General features: G+C 39.1%; 1 protein-coding gene across 2 annotated transcripts in view; it reads left to right on the top strand.

The window, feature by feature from the left end:
* Positions 1 to 18816, top strand: part of LOC146320253 (transmembrane protein 132C) — a 356926-nt gene that overhangs the window by 296413 nt on the left and 41697 nt on the right. For both annotated transcript variants that reach the window (XM_084728448.1, XM_084728447.1), the window contains exon 6: positions 5628 to 5771. In XM_084728448.1, coding sequence (XP_084584574.1) covers positions 5628 to 5771 — 144 coding nt within the window. The remainder of the gene's footprint in view (positions 1 to 5627; positions 5772 to 18816) is intronic.

The raw sequence follows: 18816 nt of genomic DNA, 5'->3' as shown, positions 1-18816 counted from the left end.
TTGTGTGTGTGTGTGTGTGTGTGTGTGTGTGTGTGTGTGTGTGTGTGTGTGTGTGTGTGTGTGTGTGTGTGTGTGTGTGTGTGCGTGCGCGTGCGTGTGTGTGTTTGTGTGTCTGTGTGCATGTGTTCCAATGTCTCTGTGCATTTACTGGAAACAGTCATAGATTAGATGGCAGAGGTACTTGATTCCGTGTGTGCGTATATGCATGCGCAGAAGAAAGAGAGTGCGACAGACAGAGAAATAGAGGGAATGAGTGATAGACAGACAGAGAAGGAGAGAGAGACAGAAAGAGAACTGCTTACATACTCTTATTGTAAGTCACAGTTGGAATTGAATTTGTACAGAGGAGCAAAAAGCCCCAGTTTTTTCACTGTGTCAACTCTTTTACAACAGTGTGTGTGCAGGTGTGTGTGTGTGTGTGTGTGTGAGTGTGTGTGTGTGTGTGTGTGAGTGATGGGTGGTCTCGCTCTAGTTGCTTCACTTTAACTTGCACACACCTTGCAGCGCACACTCACACACACGTATATGCATGGATAAGCTTCATTGAAGAGAGAGGCTGCTTCCTTGACTTCACTCCTCTCTTGCAACATGCACCCACAAACGTGTTTGTCAGTGCATACTGGATGCACATGTACACACACACACACTTCTCTTTAATGCCCCTCTTTCTTCCCACATCGCTCCGACTCACTCATGCACACACACACATGCACAGGTGTATGCAGGAACCTACATGAACTCACACAAAAACACGTTCATTCATACATAGAAACACTTGGCACACCAGACCTCACACACAGACACACACACACACACGCACACACCTCCTCAGAGCTTATCTCAGTGCAGTGTGGAGCAGCTTTTGAAGGCAGTAGGGAGCCAGTTGTTGACGAGCCACTTAATAATTCCCTTGGACAGGCATGAAATTCTTTCCTTTTCTCTCTCTGTCTCTCTTTCTGTCTCCTTTGCCTGTGCTCTAATATTCCTGTTCCTGCTGTGTTTTTTTTCCCACTTTTTTCTAATTTTGCTCCGTTTTGTCTCTATGTTCACTTTACTCCCTTCTCTTTGTCTCTGTGTCTCTCTATTTTTCTGCTCTCTGTGATTAATCTTTGCATTCCTCAGTAAACTGAAGTCATTATTAACATGAAGTGTAATGAAGCACTTGATATGATAGAATGTAATATGTCTGTCTGTTGAATAAAGTGCTAGTCAACCAGGCAGGTTTTGGCAATTCCATACATTTCATGCTGTGGTTTGGTTTGACTTCTCTCTTCTCTGTGGGATTGACCTCTTTGACTCTCTCTCTCTGTTTCCTTCTCTCTCTTCAGGGAGTCATTTAAATTATGATTAAACATGAATATAATTCAATTACCTCTCCATCCCTATTAGAAAGTTCTCCACAGCCAGCTAGTGTCTGACTTCAGTTCAACATGTCAGAGGACATGGACCCAGGTTAGAGGACAGGCGTGTGTGTCAATTGTCATTCTGATTTTCCATATGGAACTTTTACTGGTGTTATTTCAGTCTATTTTGTACATACAACATCTATTGCATGTACTGAAAGTCATGCACAGCACAATTAAGATGAGTTACAAGCTAAATGTGAGTAAAATAGGGGTAGAATAAAAAATTTGCTGAAGTTGGACATTTGTCACCGGTGATATAAAATGTGACTGGATAATTCTGGTATTATAAGGGATATTGGCTTTATCATGAGTGTAAATACTGGTAAGTGTTGTCACTTTTAATTGACTCTAGAGTTTACTTTGTCATATAACTCACTTTCATTGTGTACATTTGTGGTGAGAATGGATTCTCCATGTGCTTGTGTTTTGTTCATATGCTCATACTGTGTCTGTATATACTGTTCAGTGCTTTGACCCATTTCAGCTACCATACTAAACACCCTACAAGCAATGATTCATTCAAGTAGTCACCCATTATTCGTCACTTTCTACACATGTATATAGTGTTGACTTGGTACTGTCAATACATGTTTTATATCTTTCTAATGCATTTCTTTTGTGTTGTTCTTTCACATAACAAAGTAGAAGTGTAGGCTACATCAAATTACTCCAAAGATCCTTGACACATTCTTTATCTGGTAAAGGATCCTCGGCTGAGAAAATCTTCTGCCTTTACAACATACAAAGTTTCTGCCTGTAGACTCTCGATCCATCTAAAGAAAAACTTCACACACTGACAAACAAAGTAAAACAATTTAATGGCCACTTTTCGCGTGTTAAAATTCAAGTTATTTTTTTTTAGTTCAGCAACAACAACTGAAAAAATCAGATATCAGGGTTTTGCAGGAGACAGCAATATAATACCGGCATATCCAATAACTCTTTTTCTTAAATGTGTTTCCCCCGTTGTTGTTGTCATTTCTTTTGGCCTGTGGTGCAGATAACTGAGATGTAAACATGATGTTATCTGTACTATGGCTTCCAAGACACTACTGCCCCGGGATACACACACATGCATACATTTTAACATATATGCTACATGCTTTCACAAACATGTAGACAAATAGACACATGTTATCTTGTCCTCTTTTTGCTCTTCTTTGATTTTTATCCCTCCATCTGCTCTCCAACCCTTAAGGCAGAAGAACAATCTCCTTGTTAATTTGTTATTTTTTTTCTGTGCACTTTGTGCCCTTCATCTTCTCTCCTGTGCTCCCTCTTTCATCTTTTCTATGCTTTTAATCCTGTTTGTCCCCACTTCTCCTCCTCCTCTTCCTCCTCCTCCTCCTAACCTGTTTCTCACCTTCAACCTGCATAACCGTCTTCTGTCATGTTTTATATCGAGAGTTTCTATTTCTGATTTCAGGCAAGACCAAGCAGAGTGTAAGGAGAGAGCAAAAACTTAGAGAATTATAGATTAAGCAAGTGTGTGTTTGTGTGGGCATGTGTGTGAGGAAGATCTCATTAAGTAAAGGTCACATAGCGGTGTGTAGCAGAGAAGGATAGGGCATTAGGCAACTTGTCACCGGTCACAAGTGCTTAAACTCTTGAGTGTGTGTGTGTGTGTTAAGTGTGAGTGTGTGTGCATCAGTGTCTTGTTAGGCGTATTTGTGTTATTTGTGAGTGTCTGTATGTCTGTATGTGTGTATCTGCTCTGATATGCTATTTATACTTGCATTTTATTTGCATATTCTTGTATTTTTGTGTACATTCGCCCTCAGTCTTTCTTCTGTTTGTACATTTTTATGTAGGGTTTTTTCTTGTATGCTGCATAAACAACTGCATCTGTAAATGTCTAATGTAGATTGGAATTATTTTTACGTACAATGTACGTGAACCCCGGGTTTCTCAAGTTGAGAATGACAGCTTTTTGCACAACTGTGACAGACAGCACTTTTCATACCAGCTCCATCTCCATTAGTGTTCTTATGCATGGGCAGGTGAATGTGAGGCATTATGTGACAGATAAACGTACTGGCAGCGGCTTAAAACCTTTTGAGCTTGTGAAAGGGCCTTGTTTACTTGTGTGGTTACAGATATTTACAGCAGTTCTGCCACAAAAGTCTTCTTTCTAAACTTTCTAAATTATCCAGCATTTCTCAAAACAGCAAATATTATAGGAGAGTCAAAAAATTAATTGCAGCTTTATGCAGCAGAGCTTTTTCTTTTCTAGCCCATTAATCATTGTATGACCACAGATTTATTCAGTGACCCTTTTCAACTGGAGTAAAACCACTGTAAACGAAGTAGTTAAAACTAGCTCCACCTCAGTGAGTTACGACAATAAAATGCTACTTACAGATTCACGCAGCAGTATTAACAAACTAACAATGTAATACTAAATAACACTTTACTCACAAGGAATATTTTTCTTTAGACATAGTACTTTAACTTTTGATACTTTTGTACATGTTGCTAATGATCCTTGCTTTCCTGCATTAATGTGTTGGAATAATAGGAACAAACCTAAGTCTAATATAAGCCCCTAAACTAAATCTGAAGACTAAAAATGTGAAGACCAGTAAAAAAATTCCTTAATTTTCAAAAATGTGTAAAATATGTCCTCACAAAGGCAGTAAATAGTACATATAAATATTAGGTGCACAACATTTTGGATTGTTACCGTTTTGATCCAAACAGTCTCTGTAGACACACAGTGAAATATGTACAATGCTGTACATTTATTCTGTATTTCTTATTCATCTTCTCTGTTGGCATCCTGTATGCTCAGCTGAATTCCATGAGAGCGAAGTTGCAGATACACACACACACACACACACACACACACAGACGTCCCATCCAGAAACAGTGGGCCCAGCAAAATACCCTGTAATCAGACTTGTGTGTGCGTTGGCGGTAATAAATGCCCCCTTGGAAACTCAATGCCAAATAATCAAGATTGACGCTGGCGCACAGTGCGCTGAGGTGTGTGAGTGTGTGTGTGTGCTGTTTTGTTTGTGCTATTTTTGTTGGAAGGATCTAATCAAATGTAATCATGCTGATTACATTAATCGTGAGGTTTATAATCACCTTTTTTTTTCTTCTCTTGCTTCCTTTAAAATTGATCTCTGTTACTTGTTTATTTCTGTCACTGCCTCTGCATCTTTCAACATCATCAGTCTTCCTGATCGCTGACTTTGGGTAGAGATAATGGTAAAGCTCACATAGCAGCGCATGAGGGCTAAATTTCATGTTTATGACATGTTAAGTGCATGTTGTCAAAATAGAAAAATAGGAGTAAATAGGAGAACATGCAATAATTTCCCCAAAATTGAAGTAATTTTTTAAAAATTAAACACGTTAAATTACAGCCACTGAAAACCATGCAGGCCTACATCTAGAAAGTATTACAAATCAGTTTTGATCAAAATTTGAAATGTTGTTTTAAAAGTTTTGTACAGTTTCTTGATATTATGTTTGAATTGGGCATATATATTATGAAAATTACGCAGCTCTAAGAGACAATCATATAAGAATGCACAGCATCAGTTGTCCCACCAAACAGGAGCAACAAAACCTTTCTGCTACTGCTTAATCTGAGCCAACTCAGCAACAGGGAACTGAAACCGTTACATCGCTCTAGACTCCAAGTAAAACAGTCATTTTACCTCACAGGACACAGGAGTTGCTGCTAGCCGCTCTAGTGTTCTGCAAGGTAAAATTTTATCGAAGGAGTCTCATAGATTTGAAGAGAACAGAGATGGTGGCTTCAGCTGCTCATCTGAAAACGTGGTGTGACGGCAAAATAAAGCAGTGAAAATATTCTTAATACAGAGTACAACTGAACTGATATTGATTTTCTTTGAATGTGTTCCTTTTTAAAATGGCTAAAATACATTTTTGCTACTGACCCTGTCCACAGCGAGTTGTGAGGGAGATGTCAATCAAAACAGGATCTGGCACGCCTACACACTACAGAAAATGGTCTAAATAACCAAATGAGCTTTTTTTTTTTTATCTAGTTTTTTTTAAATAGTTTTCAGATTTTCTCTTAGATTTTTGTTGATGCTTACTGTGCAATGTGGGGTCCGTTTACCACTATCATTTAAAGAATTTTATATAATTTATTAATTTACTGTAATACAGTGAAAACAAGAAGAAACTAAGTGTGTGTGATTGTATTTTTTTTAAAGTAAAACTTTCTCTTTCTTCTCTCTGTAGGACACAGAGGTGGTAAACACTGCCATTCTTACAGGACGACGCGTCGCAGTGCCCATCAAACTGGTTACCGTGGAGACCGACGGGCAGGTGCGGGAGGTGGACGACTCGGTTACCTGCAGCTCGACAGACGTGGACGTTGTCAAGGTATGTTTTCAAAGTGCGCACAGAAAGATTATGTAGACTGAAATTATAAATAAATGATGGAGACATTTATACACAGCTGTATGATTAAAAAAAAACAGACACACATCCACATTATTAACTATACAGGTGTGCTTTTATTTCATTTTTACTAATCAAGTTTGTAACACAAATAGACACATAGCACAGTTCAACTTAACATGATTGTTATTAGTCTGTGTCGCTGCCTGCAATGCATTTTGGGGCTGAAGCTGCCATTGGTAAACCAGTTGATATTTTGCTTCATGATTGAACGTGTGCCAAAGTGAAAAATGGGCTCAGGCAATTCACAAAATGTCTTAAGTCATGGTCTGCCAGGTATGTGAAACATGGATCATAGAAATCATTTCTCAAGAGCTCAAGAAACAGAAACAACGTTTAAAGAGCAGGGAGGAAATCACAATTGTGCGAGGAGGTAAACTGGGGGTATTTTACACAGCGAGGAATCCATCTTGAATCATCATTGTAATCTAAAATCTTAGAGGATTGGTGTTGTTCTCTAATTCACTTTGTGCAACTGAGCATAATTAGACACTTATCTCAGTGTGCAGGCTTCTTTTTAATCTCACTCTCTGTTTTAGTAAATAAGAAAATGACTCTAGATTGCTGATATTTGGGGAACTTTGCTCTTGTCTGCCCATAAAAAGCAACACATTTGTTTCTTTTGTTTGAGCTGGAAGAGAACTCTTTCGCATTTGGTTCAGTGTTTTAATAAATTAAATCAGAATTAAGATGATGCTGGTTAAACAGGCTCAGAAAGTCTGGTCAAAGGATGTCTTCTCAGTTTCCAGACCCTCTAGAAAATGTTGTGGCAGCAGGTTAAAAATATGCATGAAGGCCTTCATTTTCAGCTGGTTTAAAGTGCCCTGTGGAGTTTTCTTGTACACAAAGTTTCTGTTTACATACAGTGTTACCAAATTATATTATGTACTGTATATCCTTAAGGCCAACAAATATATTAAATACATTTCCTCGCATTTTTTATTTATTTAAGGCCTGCACGGTTCACATCCATATTCAAACGCAAGCAGTCTTCTTCCCTGTCTTTGCATTGTACCACCTGAAGAACAGTGGAATACTGGGAAACCATCGACAGAAACACAGAACCCTTAATATAACCCCCATGACCTGAACAATGATAAAACACTCATGTCCTCACTTGGTGCACCACCTGTGCTCCTGCAGCTCTTGATGCCTCAGTGTGCCTAGCTTGTGGCTATCAAAAGCTAATATCAGTCTCATATCACAGCATTTCTTGCAAACATCCAAGTTAACCTTCAACAGTGTTTATCCACAATTTGGTAGGTATCACCACTGGCTTTTGCCTTCATTCATTCATTCAATGTCATTCATTTTAGCCATCAATGATGTCCCATTATTTGTCAGGATGTGGGGACAAAGGTTGTGTTGAAGGCTTTCACATAAAAAAAAAAAAAAGATCCTGGTGGCCTTTGAGTCTTGATACTAGCCTATAGATGGATTTAAATGTCAAAAATACTGAGCAATCATTTCTGATTTCTCTAAGAAAAAACATATTGTTGTTGTGTTATATTATTATTCTCACCCACTGCCCACTTCCCGCTCATAAACCTATTTCTCCATAGTTTTATAGTGGTGAAAAACTCATTAACTTCCTACACAGCTTTCCGAAAGTAGCAGGTATGTGTTCCATCCCTAATTACAGGAGCATGCACAGTCAAAGTGAGACTATACAATACTACTAATACTACTTGAATTTTGAAGTTTGTCCAACCAGAAACAGGCTGTTGCAAAATAAGCACATAAACTCACTGATTATAATTTTGTCTTGTTTAAAAAACAAAACAATTTTTGGAGACACTGACATCCGAGACAAATACTGAAACACAGGATCCTGGTAAAATTTCCTGTCACAGATTCATACAATTTTCTTAAATGAAACCAAGGCTGAAGGTGCTCTGTGCACAAAACCCCAATTTCTAAACATGACTATCTCACCGTTTTAAGACTGTAATCATTCCTTCCTTTTTCATTTAATCTCCTCCACAAGAAGGTCAGAGGTCAGGGTCAGCTGGAGCAGCCGCCATGGAACTGGCAGGAATCCAGCACCTCTCTGAAGGACTTACTGTAAGCAGGACAGGTGATCAGTGACACTTTGAACCTGATGAAAAGACAGTCCCAACTGCGAAGCCACTCTGCCACCAAAAATAAGAAACGACAAAAGAATTACTGCACTTATTAATAAAACAGAAATACTCAGAAAAAAATACCTTTACAGAAACAAGGCAATGGCAGAGAATGAAGATTGATTCCTCTTGTGCTACGTTCCCTCTGCCCCTCAGGGCCTAAAATGAAACGCACCCTTGCTGTGACAGTTTCAATATGAAGCCAATTTCCTGGTACAAGCCAACAGGAGTGGTGCTGTTTAAGTACGATCAATAACAACACAGTGGAAATGGAAGGAACTCATTCAGATAGATGTAATGTTAGCTCTCCGTGTGTATGTGTGTGTGTATGTGTGCATGTATGGAAGGGAAAAGAAAGTGTATGAAACAGTAGGAAAGGGGTGATTGAATGTATGCATGCAAGTGTGTGTGTGTGTGTGTGTGTGTGTGTGTGTGTGTGTGTGTGTGTGTGTGTGTGTGTGTGTGTGTGTGTATGTGTGTGTGTGTGTGTGTGTGTTTCTATGTCCTTCTGAGCATATATGTGAGTAAAACAAGGACATAAGAAAAGGAAGGTCTCATGCATGAATGTCTAATTGATGACTATATAGAGACATTAAAACACATAGATCCGGGTCTTCAACATTTTTCCCCACCTTGATCAAACCTTTGTTATTTATCCAACTATTTTCTTTGGTGGAGATGTTGGCTTTGGAGATATTGGCTGCAGAGATGTCTGCCTTCTCTCTAATATAATGAGATCAAATTGCACAAGACCTGTGTTGTTCCAAGCACCAAAAATATATATTTGATGAAAGTATTTTCTTTCTGCAATAATATCTACTTCCTAACAGGAGAAAAGTAGTTCCTACATGAAACTGCTAGCAACAAGGTCTTGAGCAACCTGGTTATGATTTTTGGAAAGACACGCTGGACACGGCTTTTCTTTTTTTGTGCTTGAAGCAACACAGGACCTGTGCAATTTAGCCCCATGATATTGGAGAGAAGGTCGAAATCTCTACTGCCAATATCTCCAAAACTCTACAACCCACACCAAAACAGTATAGACGGGTAAACAGCATTACAAGCCAGAGGAACAACACAAACTTTTGGAGTGAACTGTTCCTTTAAAGAAACAATAATGTAATCAGTAAATGAAATATAGCAGTACTTGTACAGTACTGTTATTTCCTGGGAACTGTCATACCCTGCTGAAGTGGACCTAAACCCTGGGTTTCAGGTTGAGGAAAAGGTTTCCTGAATTACTTCAACATCCCACAAATCTACTTAGACAGTATATTACTGATGCTTAAAGTAAGGCATTAACAGTCAGAATCAGTAAAACACCACTGAGGTCTTTCTCAATTTGAGAAAAACTAGCTCTGAACAACTACATCCATCAACTGAAGACAAATTTCTTTGCCAAGTCTCTGCAGCTGATATTTTAATTATGTTGTACAGAATGTGTCAAATGGGGAAAGCAAAATCAAGCAATTTAGATCCATTTTAGGACAGCACACTGATACAATGGGAGGCATTGGTGTAACTCAGCGCGGAGGAGACACTATAAACTCACTCGCTGTATGTGGATAAGCTGTTTAACAGTTTTAAGCTCTCCTTTGTGCTGATTGTGTTTGTTTGTGCGGCACATAGTGTGTATGTGGTGATTGAGTGTTTGCAACTGTTGTTGTTTGTTGACATCTGATCTGACAGATATTCCCTCTCTCGCATTTCTTTACAAACACACACACACACACACACACACACACACTGAGAGAGGGAGCTTTAACACAGACAGCTGTTTGACAATGGCACCCATGGGGTGTAGCTCCAGGTAGCTGAAGCTGTCAGTGAGTCACTATGACAGCTGTAAAGTACAATCCAGAGAGCCAATGCTTCACACACACACACACACACACACACACACACACACACACACACACACACACAGATACACATACAGGCTCATCGTGCCCTGAACTGGGGCTCTAAGGCAGCATTTCCTCAAAGGCTTCATACCAAATTTGGCTCTTTTGCCAGAATTGCAGACCTAAAACACTTCAGATCCCTTCAGACTTATATTACAAATAAATACTGGACATGTAGATGTACAACGCATGACTAAAAACATGCAGTGGCTTTTTCGTTGGTGCAGTTCATGGTACATGCAACTTTGTCATATGACAGTATTGTGTTTAAGGTTTGGTTTGGTTAAGGCACAAAAGTAATTTGGTTAGGTTAAGGGATTGATCATGGCTTTGGTTCAAATAATTCATCATCAGCTTCATCATCATGCTTTTTTAAAACAACAATGACTTTGTCACCCTATAATGTCATCTGACATCCTCCTTTATTCCAGTTTGCGACTGAAACTGACGCCCCATGCCTTTCAAGTGACGTCTTGATAAACCCATACACGGCTGTTTTAGATACCCGGGGCTGTTGACGTAGTATAAAGAGAGGGAGAGTCCATGCATGTAGGATGTGGGGTGGATGGATGGCTCAAACAGACTCGGTCCTTTCTCCCAGGAGACCACAGTTTGTATCCCGTGTAGTATTAAGAGTAGTTAGGAACATAACGTTACGTGCAACACCTAACTTTTATGTTGTGAGTCACGTGATGTACCTAACGTAACATAGTCATGCTAACCCCAAACATGTTCTCATCCTAAATCTAACCAGGTAGTTTTAGTGCCTAAACCTAACCAAACTACAACCTTTTTACAGCATTAATTGCATGTTTAAAACACTTTTCTGACCACGTCCAATACAAGGGTATGAAAATGCTTTGGGAAACCATGTTAAACAAAATAGGAGTATTTCTTTACATACTATATAGAGACATTAAAACACCCCCACCTTGATCGAACCCTTGTTATTTATCCATCTATTTTTTGGTGTGACTTCCAGAGCTTTGGAGATACTGGCTGTAGAGTTGTCTGCTTTCTCTCCAAAGTAATGGCATTAAATGGCACAAGTCCTTTGTTGTTAGGTTAGGGTCTCTTTCTATTAGAAAGAAAGTAGTTCCTACATGAAACTGTTCACAAGGTCTGTGGATTATTTTGAGTGACCTGGCCATGATTTTTGGAAAGAGACACTGGTTTAGAATTTTTCTTTTCTTTTTTGTGCTTGAAGCAACACAGGACTTGAGCCATTTAGCCCCATGATATTTGAGAGAAGGTAGAAATCTCAACTGCCAATTTCTCCAAAACTCTGCAACTCGCACCAAAACAGTATAGACAGATAAACAACACTACAGGCCAGGGGAACATTATGAATTTTTGGATTTTGGCGTGAACTTTGAAACTGTCAAAACAAAATAGGAGTATTTCTTTGCATACTTTTAAATGTGTTGGGGAGTTTGGAAAAACCAAGACTGCATTTCTCAGTTTGGTGAAGCTGTAAAAATAAAACATCCTTGTCAAGCATTTATGCTGTACTGAATATTGAACTGCAGGTATTGAAAATGTGAAGCCATGTCTCAACAGAGCAACATAATACTGAGTGGCCACTCAAAGAATTCATAGATACTCACCTCTGCAGCAGCTTTTACATTTCTTTTATAGGTTCCAGGTCCCTGCAATAATAAAAAGCTTTAAACCTGCAGAGAAAATGAATGAATGAATCAAGGCATGACTGCAACTTCCTTCACAATTGTCATATTCTACTTTTTTATTGCAAGTTTGTTGAGCAACTGCTCCACTTTGGCTTCATTCTCAAACTCATAAGAATGAAGGATAAACTCTTGAGGGGGAGAAATGTTTCTGTTTAAGCTGTTAGAAGTTACAAGCAGTAGTCTGAAGAAGATTAGAGTTCTCATTTGGTTTCACATCATATTTAGTTAACCAACTCTTAATTACTCATGGTGGATAAATGTTTCCAGGCGGAATTGCACAGAGCTTTTCCCTTCCCCGCTAATAAACATATGGAGAAAATGATGGGCTAAACTTGTCACTTGCTGCAGTGTACTGCTGTAGATTTCACTGATTCAGCTCATGTTTTTCGGTTTAGCCCATTTATCCCTGACAACAACATAAGCAGCGGTGATGTACAACATAGATAATAACTTTCAGCCCTCCCCTCCCTCGTCTCTCATTCTCTGTCAGTGTAAACTATCTTGTTAAGGTCCTCGGAGATGCTGTCATTTGTGATGTGTGTAAGTGTACGTGCTGCTATTGTTGACACAGCAGTATGTGTAGGTCAGCGGTGTCAGAGCGAGTAGGGGACGGATAGGGGACAAGCACACACATACACACAAATTAGTACCATTATCGTGACCTCACGCAGGCATCTCTCTGACAAAGCAGAGGGGTGAGAGGGGGAAGGATGGGATGAGGGGGTGAGAAGATGACGAACGGATCGATGAGGAGAGGAGATAAAACGAGAGTAGTGGAAAGTAGTGAAAGTAAAAAGGACACAATAATTTAGATGCAAACTAGAGGATAAGAGAGATTTTGAGAGGGGGTTTGCTGATGACTTAAAAAATCAAACAGACTGTCCCGAGACAATATCCCACCGGCTTAACACCTACATCCCTGACAAGAAACAATTGACCATTCACTAAGCCAGGTTTAGCCCGTTAGCTAAGCCAGTTTAGGATAACAGTAACTGCTCTGTCCTGCTCGATTCTGGGGAAGTTTACAGTCCAAGAAACTTACCCAAAGGTATTCAAGATGGCATCCTCTTTGGCAAGCACATTGGTCTGTCCTCATTCTAAAATCCTTTAGTCTTGTAACAATAAAAGTGAGATCTTACTGTTAAAAAATATGACCAAATGCTCTACCGACTGCGTTACCCAGCCACCCCCAATTGGCTGTTCCAAATTGAATAGCTGCAGGTTGTTGTCATCCAAAGCACATTGACGATACACAGTTTAGCCATATAGTACAGAGAAGAAGCTTGAATGGCAAAGCAAACTACTGTTGTAGTGTAATAAACTACGGCGCGCACCGAAAGAGAGCAGCCAGGTCGCCAAAAACAGGGACTTTCCCTGGAAAATGGGGGTGTTGGTCACCCTAAGCAACACTGCAGGGGGATGAGCAAGGCTTAGCTAATAGTCAGCTCACACACACTTGAATGCTCAACATGGACCACGTACACACACACACACACACCAACACACACACACACACACACACACACACACACACAAAGACACATTCATGCATTTGTGGCCTATGCCGTACTGTAATTACATAAATAAAAAGCCAATACATGCTTTTGTCCTGTTTCTCCTCCCGGACATATGCACACTTCTATCATACTTGTTTCATATTATTGTTGACCCACACACCCACACACACACACACACACACACACACACACACACACACACACACACACACACACACACACAAAGATCATCTCACAGACACACCTAGGGGATTTGAGCAGTAATTGGTTCATGTGGAGATTCCTTTAGTGATGTCGTCAGTAATTGAATTTGACAAAGAGGAAGACAAAAAGGCTCAGACGTGATGGAAGAGGGTGTGTGTGTATGTGTGTGTGTATGTGTGTGTGTGTGTGTCTGTATCTGACCGCATGTTTGAGGGAGATTTAGGGTGTGTGTTTCTGCATGTGTTACGATAGATACAAAGCAGATTAAGAATTGATCTGTGTGTCTTTTAATGAACCAGTTGCAGAGTTTGACACGCTCCTACGTGATCCCACATGCATGCACACGCATACACACACACACACATGCACACGCACACACACACACACATGCACACACACCCCTCTGTCCTTGGAAAGGCACTATGAGCTTGTACTTAGAGTATATCTTTGTCAGGACATAAAGGGATATTTGATGAGAAATTTCACGTTTACGTTCTCTTTCTTTAGTTAACACTCCTACATCAAATTATTATAATGTCCACACATTAACTGTTGCAGTTTTCAAACATTTTCCTCCAACTTTCTCCACCTTCTTCTGCTCTGTAGGTTCGAGTTTGTTATTTTGTAGCTTCAGTTGGGTAAAACTCTGAGAATTAGGGAATGAATGTAGTGTTTCAGTTTATGTGTGTCAGTGGAGCTGTGGTTAAAGGAAGTGCTTCATCATAGTTTAAGATAAGTGGACATCAATCAATTGGATGCTGGTTTCTGAAGGTCATAAAGCTATTCTTGTCGATGGAGGTGTTAGAGCACATCACATTTAGGAACAGAGAAGGACGATGTTTTTAAGGAGGTTAGGATACCTGCTGTCACTGCACTTGAATATAAAAGAGGGAGAGGATGGGAGGTGCGGAGGAAATGAGGTAGGGAGACAGGTGAGAGGATAGCGAGAGCAGTCTGAATCCTGATGGCCACCGGAGGGCAGAACATTTTTTGGCTGGACTGCAGCAAAGCCTGAGGGCAACGCTGTAACCGAGAAAGTCTGTGACTGGCTCACTGAGTGCGTTGGTTGGTTGTCGGAGTTTCTCTATTGGCTGTTTCTCTCAAAATGAATAGGCCCAAACAGTCCTGAATAACACCCTCAGAAAGTCACATCTGACGTAAGAGTATTGGCATGCGACCCAGTAACACTGTGTCAACACTTGCACAAGATACCATAGTGCAAAATGCATCCTCCTTGTTAATACGGTAAGTGCACAGACAGAGTGGTTGTTTAGCTGAATATGTTAGTCTCGTCTGTCTGAGTCATTGATCCCTTATGTGACTGAGGTTTGTGCAAGTTAGAAACTGTGGTTACCGTGGTCACCCTGACCACGGCTCTGAAATATCAGTAGCTGAACTGCACTGTCTATGGATGAATCCATGGTGCTTAAGTAGCATTTGTAATTGTTTTGTAATTTTTCTTTCACTCCTGCCCCTCTGTCAGTTTAGTCTTATATAATATATATATATGTATATATATATATATATATATATATATATATATATATATATATACATATATACACACATCTTTTGCACTACTAAAAATGAACAAATCACCAACTGATAAACGCTGGTTCTGAAAGAATTTTTACCCACTGAACTGATTTCAGTTTTTTGTGTACACTGATATAATGTAATGTTCCTCAAAATAAACAATCAGAAGTCTCCTGGATAATTTAACAATCCTATATTTTCATGATGTGGCCACCAGTTTCAATTGCTTCAATTTTGTTTCTGAGAAACCATTTATTTTCTTCAGTTTCACATGGTGGATGCCTCCACATACTGCAATTCCCATGAGGCTTGGCTGCCATTGTAACAGACAGGAAGCCAGTCAGATGCATGAATCAAAGAGGTGTTGAATTTGTTGCTGCAGTTTTGAACAAAACACTGTTTCTTTTCTCAACAGTATAATCTTTGGCTTCCATGAACATTTTTCAACATTTTTAGCAAAATGCATCTTGGGAATCGTAGTTGACTTCTCACCTGATGTTTTTATGTGCACAGGCTTGTAACTTCAACTACCAAAAAAGATATATTTACTAACACAGTTGTCAGATTTTTTAACTGATTTCAAACAAATTTAATTCACATACGAGCTGTAGTGTTCCAACTCTGAGTCACTCAAAGTTGTCTATGAATAAAATAAGTGAAAAATTTATTTCCAGAGCCCAAAATAATTCCCACGAAGTCACAGTTCTCCCTCACACCTGGAGACAAACATCTTATTAAATTTTTATTTTGGGCCTTTTTTAGGATAGTATCATGCATCAGTCATTACAATGTTTTCACAAGTGACAAAATGTGTGTATGTGTGTGTGTGCAGTATAAAAGGCTGATAGTACTATCACACTCACTTAGTGATAGCAAGCAAAGCATCCTTTAATATGACATGCAGGATAAAACGCAGAGTTAAGCAAAAGAAAACAATTTAAGAAAGTATATCAGGTTATCATCAGTGCTGATAAGGCTCCTGTTTTCCCCCTTTGCTGGCTTTTTTGAGCTACATGCATTTAAAGCAGTCATTCATGTCTTAGTCAGCGCAGGTGCCATATCAAATTTTGTTGGAGAATAAAAAAAAAAATGATAAGCAATTTTTTTGTGACACCAGATCCATCTGCTCCCTCTGGGTTTAACAATACTACTCTTACTGTAATTTCTTTTGAGTTCATTTCCAGTTACTGCCAAGTGTTCCTCACACTATGACACACTATTTGTAACGTCAAGATGAGTCTCAAAGCCACTTAAAGCCTCAAGAGGAAAACGGATTGTTACCAATTTAATCTTACTCAGGGCAATTATCTTAACAATATCTTTGCCTGTTGTTCTAAGACACTGCTGTTTCTACTGCTACTCTTCTACTTCTGCTCTACTACTGTTTCTTTAGCTGCAGCCTTTTGTGTGACAAAAAATGTGCCAGAATTGACTCTGTGATATAGTACCATAGGTGGTTTTACCTTGTCTGCCAAAGGGGCCTTTGCATGCATCAAATGGCCTAGCAGTTCGAGTTACAACACCTAAGAGCTATCTCTGTATAATTTTGATTATTGGAAGGAGAGAGATTTTTTTTTTTTTAGGAATAACTACTTCTCGGTTCTTCCCGTCTTTTCAGATCTGGACTGGGTCGTCAAAGATCATATACTCACAATCTTATTCGTGCCATATTGTCGTCTTCTAACTGACTAAAGGTCATTCAACTCCTTCAGTTATAACATAATTCTGACAGAGGTCTGTCCTTCAGTTCTGTGGTTTTATCAACTGAAAACAGCTGCCGCCAAATAGTTTTTGTTCAGCAAAGTAAAGAAAGGATTCACATTGGTCTTTGCTTTGGGTTTCCAAATCTCCATGGCCACACCTGTATATATAGTACATACAGTACATGTTGGATGGATGTATAATAGTATTCTAATAGCAGTCTTCTTGCAGTGAATGTGAAGTCTATCCATTATGTATCCCATTCTTTACTTACTAGTGGTTACCGTGGGAAGGACAATTTCTTGTACATGTATTACACTTGGCAAAAAAAAATTGTTAGTGCTTTGCCACTGACTTAAATGTTTGGAGCTTCTGCTTGACTGAATTAAAAAAAAAAATTTGAATGTTTAAACTCCTTTCTTAGTATATATACATCTATTTTTGAAGTAGACACCCAACCAATAAATACACATCCTCTATTTGCACCAGCCAAACATGAAATATTTCTTCTTCTGTGAAGGCACGCTATTTACCATTTTTCATCTTATGAGTGGATATGAATAAAGGATAATTATACTCACCTGCAGTTATTTATTTTATTTTTAATTTTCAAGCTAGAACTCAGTACTCCTGTGTAATTCTGTGGGTAGTGCAAGGCACCGATACTGGGGTGAGCAAAACAAAACAATATGCAATCATGGCATTGTGAGCTGATTTGGATAAAAGCATCAATTAAGAGGTGTATTTATGTATGTATTTAATGCTTGTCAACTCAAATCAACTAATCAAGAAAATAAAGTTTGTCTTTATTAGCCAATGAGCCCTCTCAGCGGTCTGTCGCAAACAAACAACTGCTGATTACTGCAAGACTCATATACAACTGTGGAATTTAAACCATACAGTGTATATAGCAATAAAACCTAAAATGTAAGCTGTTCTGATTGAAAGTCCAAGTTTTATTTTTCAGCATTAAAAAATACTGGTCTAGAAAAAGACATAGCATGACTATGAGCTATTTAAGTGCTGCTTTTCATCTGAATCTGGCCTGTGACCCTCTTCTGTATGAGGAACGTGAAAATGAAATTTCTTTACAAGCGCAAATACATTTTAACATTGATGTCAGAACATGTTTAGCTTGAAGCGTTTCATTTCCAAATGCTATACATCCATTCTCCCCGAGGTGATCAACCGCAGTATGCCACAATTTGAAAAGGTTACATAATGTAAACCACAAATAAAGCTGAGGGCATGAGGTCACATTTTAATGAATGGAAAGATGGAGGGATAAATGATTTATGTGTGATTAAGGAGAGAAGGAGTGACATGAAGAGCACCAGGTAGAAGAGGAGAGAAACTGTGAGAGGATTTTTTTCCATGTGCCTTGGGTCATTTGAGAGCCTAGAAAGGAAATGACAGGTAAAGTGGATTAAAGGCGGAGGTCATACACACACACACATACAGCTAAACTCACACATTTTCCATTTAGCAGTAACAGGCTTAGGAAATAGCCAGCGATTTGAAGTACACAACATCAGACCAGACCATTAGCAACACCCAAAGACATATATCTGTGGGAGCTGCGACCTTGAGGGGGTCTAAAACGATTTTTAGACCTCCGGTGATTCAGTTCTTACGCCACAGAAAGAGATTTTGTTGTTAAATCAGCAAAGCCCCGAATGCTCCCCAGTGACACCCCATAAAATGTTCAACAGATTGCTTAGTGACAAAAATTTCCAGGAAGTGAAAAACTGCTTCACTCCAGGCTTTATAAAAAGTGAAATGCCTCAGTGTCACACAGTATACAGTGAGAGAGCAGAAGGCTGCCGTCATACGTTTCTCTTGCATCCACCTTGCATCAGAATAGATTTTATATTAGAACTCCATAAATTCGGATTATTTAGAACTCAGTGGTGTTTCTACAGATGTTGTTCAATTCAATCGTTTTCCATGGAAAGGTTTCAATCATTTAAATCATGATATAAAAATAATTTATTTATTTACATACATACTTATTTATTTATTTAAATTTCTGGTTTGCAAACCTAATTTTGAACCGAAGCTCTCTGTTTCTGATGCATCCTAGATTACAGTGGTTTTGTAAGTGTGAAATGTAAGTGGTGGAAATGTTTGCTGGTTCACTAGATAGCACCAAGGTTTCAAGAATCCTGACTGGAGCTGGTTCAGGAACCAAAGCTTATTTGGGTGGAAAAGGGCCTTAAGAGTAAAACACACCTTCTTGACGTGTCTGTATGTAGATGGAGATCAGACTGCAGTTTTATGGGGCAGCTTCCAGT

This window comes from Lutjanus erythropterus, chromosome 10 (assembly GCF_056507025.1).
Source record: "Lutjanus erythropterus isolate fLutEry1 chromosome 10, fLutEry1.hap2, whole genome shotgun sequence".
Classification (NCBI taxonomy): Eukaryota; Metazoa; Chordata; class Actinopteri; order Lutjaniformes; family Lutjanidae; genus Lutjanus; species Lutjanus erythropterus.
Note: the sequence above shows the minus strand (reverse complement) of the source record. Positions and strands in the feature narration are given on the sequence as shown.